We start from the raw sequence: 12,576 nt of genomic DNA, 5'->3' as shown, positions 1-12,576 counted from the left end.
ATTCCTGTGGAAACCTTCCCGTCAGCAAGTCAAACTGCTGATATTAATGAGTGTGTTTCATATTTCATTGAGTCTCTCCTGGTTTCAGCTGCTCCTTATGACTCAGCTGGCAAAACACAAAGCGGTTGCCTAAGTGGTATATGAAAGTCCCATAGATAGGGTAGTAAAGGGGCATTTCAGGGACCAGCCAAGTTCCCCCAGGCTCAGGGCACCATGCTGGTGCCAACTCTAAGCCTATCCATTATCCCTGTAGCTACTGACTGAAGACTGCGGTGGGCACACTCAGTGGGACTCACAGCTTCTCAAAGCTCAAGGAAGGTGTGAGAGGCGGAGACTGTGGGTGTCATCTAGATTCTATGAGGGAATGTATATCCAACATTGAGGTGACTATAGGAAATGAAGTTATTTCAACTTCAGCAGAATGCCACCATTTGTGGCAAAGGAGGAGGATAAGATTTCTTTAACTAAAAATGAAGTACTGATTAACACTGGTAGTTAAAGTTAGAAGGAAGGGGAAGGGTTGGGGTAGAGGCCAGTAATCCCCATGCCCTTAGCATTTCAACTGCAAACACATTTCTTCTTCTACAGACAGAGAGCCAGTTTCTTTGCAGGATGGGACCTGTCTCCTGCCAGTGCCTGGGATGTTTCTGCTTCCTGAACAGAGCCTTTCAGGTGCTTGGGATGCTGGGAAAGCCCTAACCTGCTGAGAGCTGAGGAAACAAACACGGCTGAGGGAGGAAGCTCATTCTGAGGGATGTTTTCTGTGTGGTGGAGAGTCCTGATAACCCTGTGCCTATAGGAAAGAACAGCTCCTTGGAGGGGAGGCCCTCTCACCTGTGCTTGAAGTCTCTCCCTGAATAGTGCTAGTCAAAGAAGGGCTGGTCACCATCTTGGCTAAAAGTCAGGGTCCATACTGAGGGGTGCGGAGGCCTGAGCCAGCCTCTGCCACACTCACCGAGAAGGGCAGTCTCGCCGGTTGCAGGGGACAGGATTCATAGCAGGGCGAACCTTCCCTGCGCAGTGAGTGGGGCTGACCTCTGTGCTATTCAGGAGACACTTCAGGCGGGGCTGCTGAACGCCCCTGTTACCACAGGAGGCTGAGCAGGTTGCCAGTCGGTCCACAGACCACCAGTAATCTGTCACAGAAGGAGGATCAGAGGTAAAAAGTAGAGAGCATTATTGTCCATACTGTATATTTCTTATGAGCATGGCATTGGGGAGAAGTGGGGTAGGCATTATGAATAAGCCTCTGCCCCTCAGTGGGCTCTATTCCCAGCTTGTGTAGGCAAGTTATGTGGTCTCCAGAGCCCTCAGTTGGCTGTTCTATAAAATGAGCACCATAGTTGTTACATCAAGTTATTGTGAGGCCTGGGTATAACGAAGGTAAAGAGCCTAGCCCAGTGCCTGGCACAGAGAGCGTACTTAACCAGAGGCTATAGCTTTTATTATTTTTAAGCATACTTCCTAAAATGCTCTTCCCCCTGCCCCCGCTAGACTGGCTCACCAGAAAGTGGCTTTTTTTCAACAAAGAGATATAAAAATATCAGAGATATTTAATCATATTTAAAGGTGCAGATTCAAGTTAGACTTTGTAGATGTTATAAAAAACCAGCCTAGCCCTGGATGGGTGGCTCAGTTGTTTGGAGTGTCATCCCATACGCCAAAAGGTTGTGCGTTTGATTCCTGGTCAGGGCATATGCCTAGGTTACAGGTTCAGTCCTCAGCTGGGGTGTATATGGGAGGCAACAGACTGATGTTTCTCTCTCTCCCTCAAATCAATAAAAACATATCCTCAAGTGAGGATTAAAAAAAAAAAAGCCAGCGTATCCAGGGAGGAATCAATTACATGAGACATTAATATCAGGAAGTAAGGCAATTTCTTTGGATTTTCTATTTGGGGGTCTCAGACTCACTGGTGGGAAAGCTGTTTAAATAACTGTAGGTTGATAAACCATGAGCACATATTTCCAAAGTTGTGTGTTACAAATCTTGCAGATAGGCTCTAGTTTTTGGCAGAGAAAGGCTGGCTGGCAAGAAAATGGAATATTTACTTTCCTGTTTGGAAAGCCAAATGGCAGGGAAGGGTGTTTAAGGGAAAAACCAAATTTTTCAGCGGTCTCCCTTTTTGTGGCTATATTGGCACAGAAGGCTGTCCCTTCCCATAGGATCCTCCACTTAAAATATGCAGTAGAACTTTGCTGTCCCTGAAAGTGCCACACATAGGCCACAGGTACAATGGAGGGGTCGAAAACTCAAAAGTCTCACTTAGTTTCTATAATAAGGCCAGTTTTGGCCCCTCTCCAACTGTTTTGGATTTATTCATAACTTTCTTGGTGCAGCAAATACCAGGCCCTGGCCAAGGGCTTTCCGACCCGCAGGTTTTCCAGGAGGTTTAATGCACCAGCCACGCAGGCTTCTCAGTCTGTTCTCTGACAGGGCCACAGGAAAGGGGCCTGGAAAGCACTTGGCGGGTGACTGCAGCTGAAGGGTCTTTAGGGGGATGGGCAGGTACTGGCACCAGCCCTGACACTCCAGGGCCGGAGGCAACAACAAAGGAGTTCCAATTATGACTTATTTTAGAACCGAACCAACAAAGAAAAGTTGCATTTTTCTTAACAGGTTACTTTACATGTGAGAGTGTGTGTGTGTGTGTGTGTGTGTTCTTTACCAGTTAACCCAGCATAAAGGAAACACAGTAGACTTTGCTATATGGTGGAGTTTCCTTGGTCCTGAGCAGCAACAACATGATGAGCAGTAGGGCCTTCTTAGGAAAGCAGCACTAACTTTTCCAGGTTCTGCTGGGGGGGAGGGGTGGTCTGGAGGCTCTGCTGAAAGGCCTCATTGTATGGAAACATGGTTCAGTTTCAGTTTTCATGCTCTAGGAATGACTGGAGATCAGAAATCACTTAGTCTACTAGAGAATTAGATTTTCAGGGGGACTATGTCCTCAAGAAATAAGCCCAGTACCCCAAAGCTCAAAGGGTTTCTCACCTTGGATGACAAGAGAGGCCTTCTGCACGAGCTCTCCTGCCTCGTTCTGAGCAAGGCAACTGAATTCCCCTTGAGTCTCACCATTTAGGTTTGCAACCTGGAGAATCTGTCCAGCTGCCAAAACATGATGTATCAATCCTGTGACAGTGGCAACTGACCGGCCATCGTGGAACCAGGTAATATTGGGGGTAGGGTGACCTTTGATGGGGCAGCCTAGAAGGAGAGGAAAAGAGAGGTAAGCCATTGGTAAAGCCAAAGGACATGTTCCTGAGGAGTTGTTTTAGTGTCTTCATGGCTCTAGAGGCCAGGTGTACAATATGGTTTTCCCCACAGCATTTTTCTTATGCTTGCCCTTCCCAAGAAAACAGGGGATGTGTTTATAACTCTGGGACTCTGAAAGGGTGATTATTATTCATTCAATTAAGTAAAAATTATTGTATGATACAAAGTGCCTTTTTCTACCTATATCCCTGTACTATCTTAAAAAATGAAGCTATTTATATTCACTCATTGAATATTTTTAAATTTAATTATTTCCTACAGTAATTGTATAATGAAAGAAATAATTTCTTCAAAGCAGTGAGTTGGAAAGATATATACTACATAGTAATAGTAGTAAAGAATGAACATTAAAATCCTCAATAAAATATTGGCAAACCACTTCTAGCAATACATTAAAAAGATTATCCACCATGATCAAGTGGGATTCCTCCCAGGGATTCAAGGATGGTTCAATTCACAAATTAACAAACATAATACATCACATAAACAAAAGGAAAAACAAAAATCACATGATCATATCAATAGATGTGGAAAAAGAATTGGACAAGGTACAGCACCCATTTATGATAAAAACACGCAGCAAAGTGGGAATAAAGGGGATATACCTCAACAAAATTAAGGCCATATATGAAAAACCTACAGCCAACATCATACTTGACAGGCAAAAACTAAAAGCTTTCCCACCAAGATCGGTAACAAGACAAGGTAGTCCGCTTTTACCACTTTTATTCAGCATAGGATTGGAAGTTCTAGCCACAGTTATCAGACAAGAAAAAAGAAATAAAAGGCATCCAAAATGGAAAGGTGGAAGTAAAACTGTCACTATTTGCAGATGACATGATAGTGTACATAGAAAACCCCATAGACTCCACCAAAAAACTATTTGACCTAATAAGTGAATTTGGCAAAACAGTAGGATACAAAGTCAATATTCAGAAATTGAAGGCATTTTTGTACACCAACAATGAAACATCAGAATTAGAAATCAGGAAAAAAATCCCATTTGCTACACAAACAAGAAAAATAAAGTACCTAAGAATAAACTTAACCAAGGAGGTAAAAGACCTGTACTCAGAAAACTACACAACAGTGAAGAAAGAAATTAAAGAAGACACAAATAAATGGAAGCATATACCACGTTCATGGATTGGAGAATTAACATCATCAAAATTTCCATACTACCCAAAGCAATTTATAGATTCAACGCAATCCCTATTAAAATAACAATGATATATGTCACAGATATAGAACAACAAACATTTCAAAAAGTTATACGGAACCATAAATGACCATGAATAGATGCAGCAATTTTGAGAAAGAAGGACAAATTAGGAGGGATCACAATATCTGACATCAAACTCTATTACAAGGCCACTGTAATCAAAACAGTCTGATGCTTGTATAAGAACAGACACATAGATCAACGGAACAGAATAGAGAGCCCAGAAATAAACCCATGTCTCCATGATCAATTAATATTCGACAAAGGGGACAGAATGATAAAATGGAGTAAAAATAGCCTCTTCAACAAATGGTATAGCTACATGCAAAAAATTGAAATTTGACCACCAACTTATACCATTCACAAAAATAATCTCAAGATGGATAAAAGACTTAAATATAAGTCATGACACCATAAAAGTCCTAGAGGAGAACATAGGCAGGAAACTCTCACATATTCCACGCAGCGTATTTTCACCGATGTGTCCCCTAGAGCAAGGGACATAAAGGAAAGAATAAACAAATGGTACTTCATCAAAATAGGAAGCTTCCACACGGCTAAAGAAAACAGCAGCAAATGAAAAGGGAACCAACTGTATGGGACAATATATTTGCCAATGAAACCCCGGACAAGGGTTTGATCTCCAAAATATATAAAGAACGCACACAACTCCACTCTAGGAAAACAAACAATCCAATTAAAAAATGGGCAAAGGACCTGAAGAGACACTTCTCCAAAGAGTGTCTACACAGGGAGGACATAACATGGGGCCCAGGACATATGAAAGGATGCTCAGCACCACTAGCCATCAGAGAAATGCAAATTAAAACCACAATGAGATACCACTTCACACCAATCAGAATGGCCATCATAAACAAATCAACAAACAACAAATGCTGGCGAGGTTGTGGAGAAAAGGTAATACTAGTACACTGTTGGTGGGAATGCAGACTATTGCAGCCACTATGGAAAACAGTTTGGAATTTCCTCAAAAAGCTAAAAATAGAACTGCTTTTTGACTGAACTGATTATACCCTAAGAATCCCAAAACACCAATTCAAAAGAACCTGTGCACCCCAATGTTCATAGCAGCACAATTTACAATAGCCAAGTGCTGGAGGCAACCAAAGTGCCCATCAATAAGTGGGTGGATCAAAAACCTATGATACATTTACACAATGGAATACTACGCAGCAGAAAGAGCTATTGCCCTTTGCGAGTGTGTGGAGGGAACTGGAGAGTATTATGCTAAGTGAAATGAGCCAGGCAGTGAAAGAGAAATACCATATGATCTCACCTATAAATGGAACCTAATCAACAAAACAAACTAGCAAGCAAACTATAATCAGCAACATTGAAAGAAAAAACAGACAGTAACGAGAGGGGAGAAGTGAGGGTGGAAATGGAGAAAAGAAGAGGAAGGGTCAAGTCAACGAACATGTATGAAGGACCCATGGACAAAGCCAATGGGGAGGAAGGATTGAGGGTGGGCGGTGGGGGTGGGTGCGGCAGGGGAAAGTGGTGGCTAAAAAATGGAGACAAATGTATTTGAACAATAAAAAGAAGACTCAAATTTTAATTGGTAAAAGTCTAATTCTGCCTTTATTTTACTCTTTACATGATTTTCAGGCCAAAAATTTTTTAACAGAGACAAGGAAAACAATTTTAAATACTGATCTCATTTCTCTATAAGTCAAGAACTTTGGCTTTCAGATAACTCTTACCAAGACTGCACTGGACATATACAATGTTACACTTATTTACACAGTCATTGAACATATTTTGATGCATTACAATTCTCAAATATTAATCTGATATATTGTATCTACTAAAGACTTTGTAGCAGAGAGTTATTAAAATAAACTGATTGTAGTTGTGAGAGAAAAATCATTTCATCCAAATACAGAGTACCTGTTGAATTTTCTGTTGTGTTCCTAGCAACTTGGTTTCCATCAGAAATTTACTTGGAAGTTTAAAACACATGAGAAACCATTAAATTTAAAAATGCTGGAAGTTTTTCTTCAGTTTAGTTAAAAAAAATCTATTTGGTCACTATTGTTCTGGAGAAAGTTAGGATTGTTAAGACTATTTTTCTTCTTGTAAGGAAATACCTAGTGATATGATTTTTAAAAAAGCACACTAATAAATTGCGGTATGAAGGAGAAAATGATGAGATCTATGAGACACACAGATGGCCACTTGCATGGATGTGTGGGCCTATGGATCTATAAAGACAAAAGATTTTCCAGTGTTGGACTAATTCCTATTCTGGGGCAGCACTGTTAGAATTGGAATTTGATACAGAGTTAACAAAGGAAAGGCCCTTAGAGGTCACCTACTCCACTTCCAGAGGAGGAAACTGGGGCTTAGTGATGTTAAGAGACCTTCCCAAGGTCAGGAACAGGCCTTTGTATTCCTTGCCTTGTGTTCTTATCTCCATATCTACTAAGTTGTTCAGCTGGGCACCAGCAATTTACCTGGCACCCTGTTACCTATGTCCTTTGTTTACCCACTCCTTTATCCCCTTGCCCTTTCTTTTTTTTACATTTTTATTTTAACTGTGTAGGTTGAAGGGATTGGCACAGGCAACTTTGAAGAAGAACCCTGGAAAATAATGCTAAAATCTGTGTAGGAAGCTCAGTGTGGGATATAGTGCTACAGGGTCCAATTCTTCCCTCTTCCTTGTATTGACTCACTCGGCCATGCAACTTTGCAGTGCCCTCTCATGATGGGTGGGCAGTACTTTCCCACCTCCTTCCTGACTTTGGGATTGGCCATGTAATTACTTTGGCCAATAAAATGAGTTAGATGTTACACTAAAAATGAACAATTTGAAAAAGGAATTAAGAAAACAATTCTATTTATAATAGCATAAAAAAGAATATAATACTTAAGAATAAACTTAACTAAGGTGGTGAAAGACTTCTATGTTGAAAATTACAAAACACTGCTAAAAGAAATTAAAACAAATAAATGGGAGGATAGCTCATGTTCATGGATTGGAAGATTCAGTATTGTTAAGATGTCAGTAGTCCCCAAAGTGTACTAAAATTCAATGCAATACCTATCAAAATCCCAATGATGGAAGGCGTGCTGAGACCAAAAAAAAATATGGCCCAAATGAAAGAATGGATCAAAGGTACAAAAATAGAACTAAGTGATGAACAGATAGTCAACCTATCGGATGAATAGTTCAAAATACTGGTAATCTGGATGCTCACTGAATTGGTTGAGTATGGTTGCAAAATGAAGGAAAAAGTGAAGGCTATGTAAAGTGATATAAAGAGAGACACACAGGGAACCAAACAGTAAAGGGAAGGAAACTAGGACTCAAATCAACATTTGAGAGCAGAAGGAAGAGATAAACATTCAATCAGAACAGAATGAAGAAACAAGAATTCAAAAATATGAGGAGAGGCTTAGGAACCTCTGGCACAACTTTAAACATTCCAACATCTGAATTATAGGGGTTCCAGAAGGAGAAGAGGAAGAGGAAGAAACTGAAAACTTATTTGAACAAATAATAAAGGATAACTTCCCCAATCTGACAAAGGAAATAGACTTTCAGGAGATCCAGGAAGCTGAGAGAGTCCCAAAGAAGTTGGACCCAAGGAAGCACACGCCAAGGCATCATCATTATTAAGTTACCCAAGATTAAAGATAAGGAGAGACTCTTAAAAGCAGCATGAGAAAAGGAGACAGTTATCTACAAAGGAGTTCCCATAAGACTATCAGCTAATTTCTCAAAAGAAACCTTGCAGGCAAGAAGGGGCTGGCAAGAAGTTTTCAAAGCCATGAAAAGCAAGGACGTACATCCAAGATTATTCTATCCAGCAAAGCTATCATTTAGAATGGAAGGGCAGATAAAGTGCTTCCCGGATAAGGTAAAGTTAAAGGAAGTTCATCACCAAGCCCTTATTATATGAAATGTTAAAGGAACTTATCTAAGAAAAAGATAAAAAACTATGAACAGTAAAACAGAGGGAAGAATGGGGGAAAAGGTACAGGGAATAAGCAGCATAAATAGTAGGTACAAAATAGGCAGCGGAAGGTTAAGAATAGTGTAGGAACTGGAGAAGCCAAAGAACTTACATGTACAACTTATTTGGGATATTCCCTAAGTGGGTCGGGGGGCAGGGAATGCTGGGAGTTGGGCAGTGTAGGGTGGAGGGGAATAAAGGGGAGGGAAAAAATGGGACAACTGTAATAGTATAATCAATAAAAAAAACCAACCAAAAATGAACAAGAATTCCCAATATTGTTCTTTTGTATAGGTAGAAAAATCTATGTTAAAATTGAGATGGAATTTTGAGAAATCCCATATAGCCAAAGTAATCTTGAACAAGAAGAACAAAGTTGAAGATCTCACACTTACTGTTTTTAAAACTTTTAAAGCCACAATAATTGAAGGAGTATGGTACTGGCATAAAGATAGACAGTTGACCAATGGGATGGATAGAAACACCAGAAATAAACTCTTGCATATATGGTCAAATGACTTTCAGCATGGGTGTCAAGAGCATTCAATGGGGAAAGGACAGTCTTCTCAACAAATGGTGCTAAGAAAACTGGATAGCCATGTGCAAAAAAATGTTGAATCCTTACCTTATCCCATAAATTGAAATTAATTCAAAATGGGTCAAAAATCTAAACCTAACAGTTTAAAGCATAAAAATATTGGGAGAAAACGTAGGAGAAAAACTTCATGATAATTGGATTTGGCAGAGATTTCTTGGATATGAGGCTAAAAGTAAAGACAGCTAAAGAAAAATGAGATAAACTGGAGATCATAAAAATTGAAAGTTTTTGTGAAAAGGACACTATGAACAGATGGAAAAGGCAACTTACAGAAAGGGAGAAAATGTAAATCACAGATCTGATAAGGGATTAATATCCAGAATATATAAAGAATTTGTACAACAAGAATCACAAACCACAAAATTAAAAAATAGGCAAAAACTTGAATAGTCCTTTCTCTGAAGATATACAAATGGCCAATAAGCACATGAAAAGATGCTCAACACCACTAATTGTTATAGAAATCAGGATAGTTATTATAGAAAAATTCCCAACAACAGAAAATAAAAAGTGTTGGTAAAGATGTGGAGAAATTGGAGGCTTGAACATTGCTAGTGGGAATGTAAAATGCTGTAGCCACTGTGGAAAACAATATGACAGTACCCCCAAAATTAAATATAGGATTATCATATGATTCAACAATTTCACTTTTGCATATGTACCCAAAAGAACTGAAAGCAGGGGCCTGAACAGGTAATTTTACACCAAGGTTCATAGCAGCAACATTCATGATAGCCAAAAGAGGAAAACAACCCAAATGACCATCAGTGGATGGAAAAGCAAAATTCTAATACATGTGACAATATAGATGAACCCTGAAAACATTATATGAAAGAAGCCAGATACAAAAGGACAAATATTATATGATTCCACTTATATGAGATACATAGTATAGCCAAATTCATAGATTAGTGATTCCCAGGAGCGGGGCAAAGGGGAAATGAATTATTATTTAGTGGGCACGGAGTTTCAGCTTGAGATGATGAAAAAGTTGTGGAGATGTGGAGCATAATTGTTGTACAACAATATGAATGCATTTGATGCCACTCAACACTATACTTAAACATGGTAAGATAGTAAATTTTATGTTGTGTGGATTTTACTACAACAAAAGAAATGAGTCAGATGTGCTGGTGTACCAGCTCCAAACCTTAAAGTCTACCAGGGGTGGCCAACCTTTTGGCATTTCTACACCACACTGGAGGAAGAAAAGTTGTCTTGGGCCACACATTAAATACATTACATGTAATCACAGAAAAATTTCATAATATTTTAAGTAAATTTATGATTTTATGTTGCACCACATTCACAGCCATCCTGGGCTGCAGGTTGGACACCCCACACAAGAGACCTTGTGAGTTTCTGCTTGTGCTCTTGTGCCTTTGCCACTGCCAGCAGCAGCAGAACATGCCTGGACTGGCCTGATGATCCTGAGAGGGGAGTAAGAGAAACACTGGGGAACGGCCCAGCCACCCTAGCCAAACCCAGCTTAGAGAAGCTGAACTAAATAAGATCAGAAAGAAAAAATGGCTGTTATTTTAGGCCTCTGAGTCTTTAAATGCAGCTTCTTCTTCTTCTTCTTCTTTTTTTTTTTTTTAAAAAAAGCTTTTCTTTATCCCTCTATCTTCTCCCATCTTCTTCATGGCAATAGCCAACTGATACGCTCAGAGAGAGAGTGATCCTCCCAGTTCTTCCTGGTCCACAGAGCCAAGGCCTGCAGTAGGGCAGAGCTTTTTTCTGAGTGCTGACCCAGCTGTTACCTGATCTGTATCTTACTATGTGGGTACATAGGGGGAGTGGTTTTTCCGCATCTAATACCACCCAGTGCTATTGGGCATCTACATGCCACGAGCTCCATTGTGGTGTCATCACATTCCTGTTATGCAACAGTGGTGGGCGTGGCCTTGGGAGAGATGTAATGTGGTAGGCAGTTAGACCCACATGAGCAGAGCAATGGGCCAGGTACAGGTCATCAGGGCCAAAAGCCCCAGGTGCCTAGCAATGGACAAAACTGGGAAAACAAGGACCTTGCCCCCAGGGTTACGTTTTCTGCTGTAGCATATCACTGGTCATGTGGATTAGATCCCATGACCTTTCACATCACTGGTCATGCAGCTCAGACCCTCCCCTGACACTGCCTCTCCTGGCATGTCACTAGTTGTGTGACAGACACCCTAAGAGGAGGAACAAAGGGCAGGGGAATAGCCTAAGAGACCCCCATACAAGCCCTTGCACGACCACTCCCTGAAACACTAACCCCTAGGGATAACATGTAGGTCTCAGTAGAGTTTCAGCATGAGCCCCCAAAAGCAGCAAAACCCGACAAGGGACACTATGGCTGACCTCAGGACCAGTTATGATGACTAAAGACCCCCCGCCCTGGTGCTGGCCAATCAGTGAGACCATGACCCTGAAAGGATACACCTAGAAAGCTGATGAATATTCTATAAAGACCCTCCCCTAAAATCCCTGCCCTTAAAAGCCCTTAGTACTCAGTGCATTCTTCCTCCAAGAAACATGCACACACCAGCCCCTTTTCCCTCCCCCACACCTCCCACCCAAGTTGTGTTTTCCTTACCTCTTTCTTTCTCCTAAACTCCAAGGGCCCTTTTGCCTTTGTAACTTGTTTCCTGAACCCATTCTTCTACAGCTCACTTCTTCTACCTCTGTGACTTCCTAAATAAACTGTTGTTTATATTGGCTGGCCAAAAAGTCTGTTTAGTTTTTTCCACAAAATGAAAGACACATTTTTCATTTTCACTAATAACTTTATTGATTTAGATATTTTGAGTATGTCGGCTATCTCCTGTGTGGTAGAATGTTGATTGTTCTCAATTAAAGTCTCAATTTGATTGCTATGAACTTCAACTGGTATACTTGACCGTGGAGCATCGTCCAGCCAGAAGTCTCCAGCATGAAACTTTGCAAACCACTTTTGACACAATTCAATCAGTCACAGCACCTTCTCCATATACTGCACAAATCCTTTTTGCATTTCAGTTGTGTTTTTTGAAATAATAAAGCATAATATGTCAAAAATCTTGCATATTTTCTTCCATATTTAATATTAAATGGCTACACAGAACTTCCTGTCAAGATGATGGCAGAGGTAAACACAATTTGCCTCCTCGCACAACCACATAAAATTACAACTAAAATATAGAACAACCATCACTCAGAACCATTAGATTTGAGTTGAATGGAAGTCTGATGACTACAGAATTAAAGAAACCACATCCATCCAGACTGGTAGAAGGGGCACAGACACGGAACTGACCAGTCCCTCACCCACGTGTGGTGGGTAAAAATTTGAGAGGGATATTTCAGTAGCAAGGAGTCCCAGCTGCATAGCAGGCCCCCTAGCCCAGGGATCCAGTGCCAGGAAGATAAGTACCCACAACAACTGGCTGCAAAAACCAGTGGGGATTGAGTTGGAAGAAGCTTCTGGAGCCCAAGCAGTTCCCCTTAAAGAACCCACACATGGATGCACCTACTCAGACTCA

At 40.6% G+C, this 12,576-nt stretch overlaps 1 protein-coding gene across 1 annotated transcript in view; it reads right to left on the bottom strand.

Moving 5' to 3' along the window:
- The window catches only part of ADAMTSL1 (ADAMTS like 1), an 890,629-nt gene that overhangs the window by 23,106 nt on the left and 854,947 nt on the right, over positions 1–12,576 (bottom strand). Inside the window, exons 25-26 of the mRNA XM_054583189.1 lie at positions 2,992–3,204; positions 956–1,136 (exon numbers count right to left, since the gene is read on the bottom strand). Coding sequence (XP_054439164.1) covers positions 956–1,136; positions 2,992–3,204 — 394 coding nt within the window. The remainder of the gene's footprint in view (positions 1–955; positions 1,137–2,991; positions 3,205–12,576) is intronic.

The sequence above is a fragment of the Pteronotus mesoamericanus genome, unplaced genomic scaffold (genome assembly GCF_021234165.1).
Source record: "Pteronotus mesoamericanus isolate MK-2021 breed Mesoamerican mustached bat unplaced genomic scaffold, CSHL_Meso_final contig_73, whole genome shotgun sequence".
Lineage (NCBI taxonomy): Eukaryota > Metazoa > Chordata > Mammalia > Chiroptera > Mormoopidae > Pteronotus > Pteronotus mesoamericanus.
The sequence above is the reverse complement of the archived record's forward strand: the minus strand, read 5'-3'. Positions and strand labels throughout refer to the sequence as shown.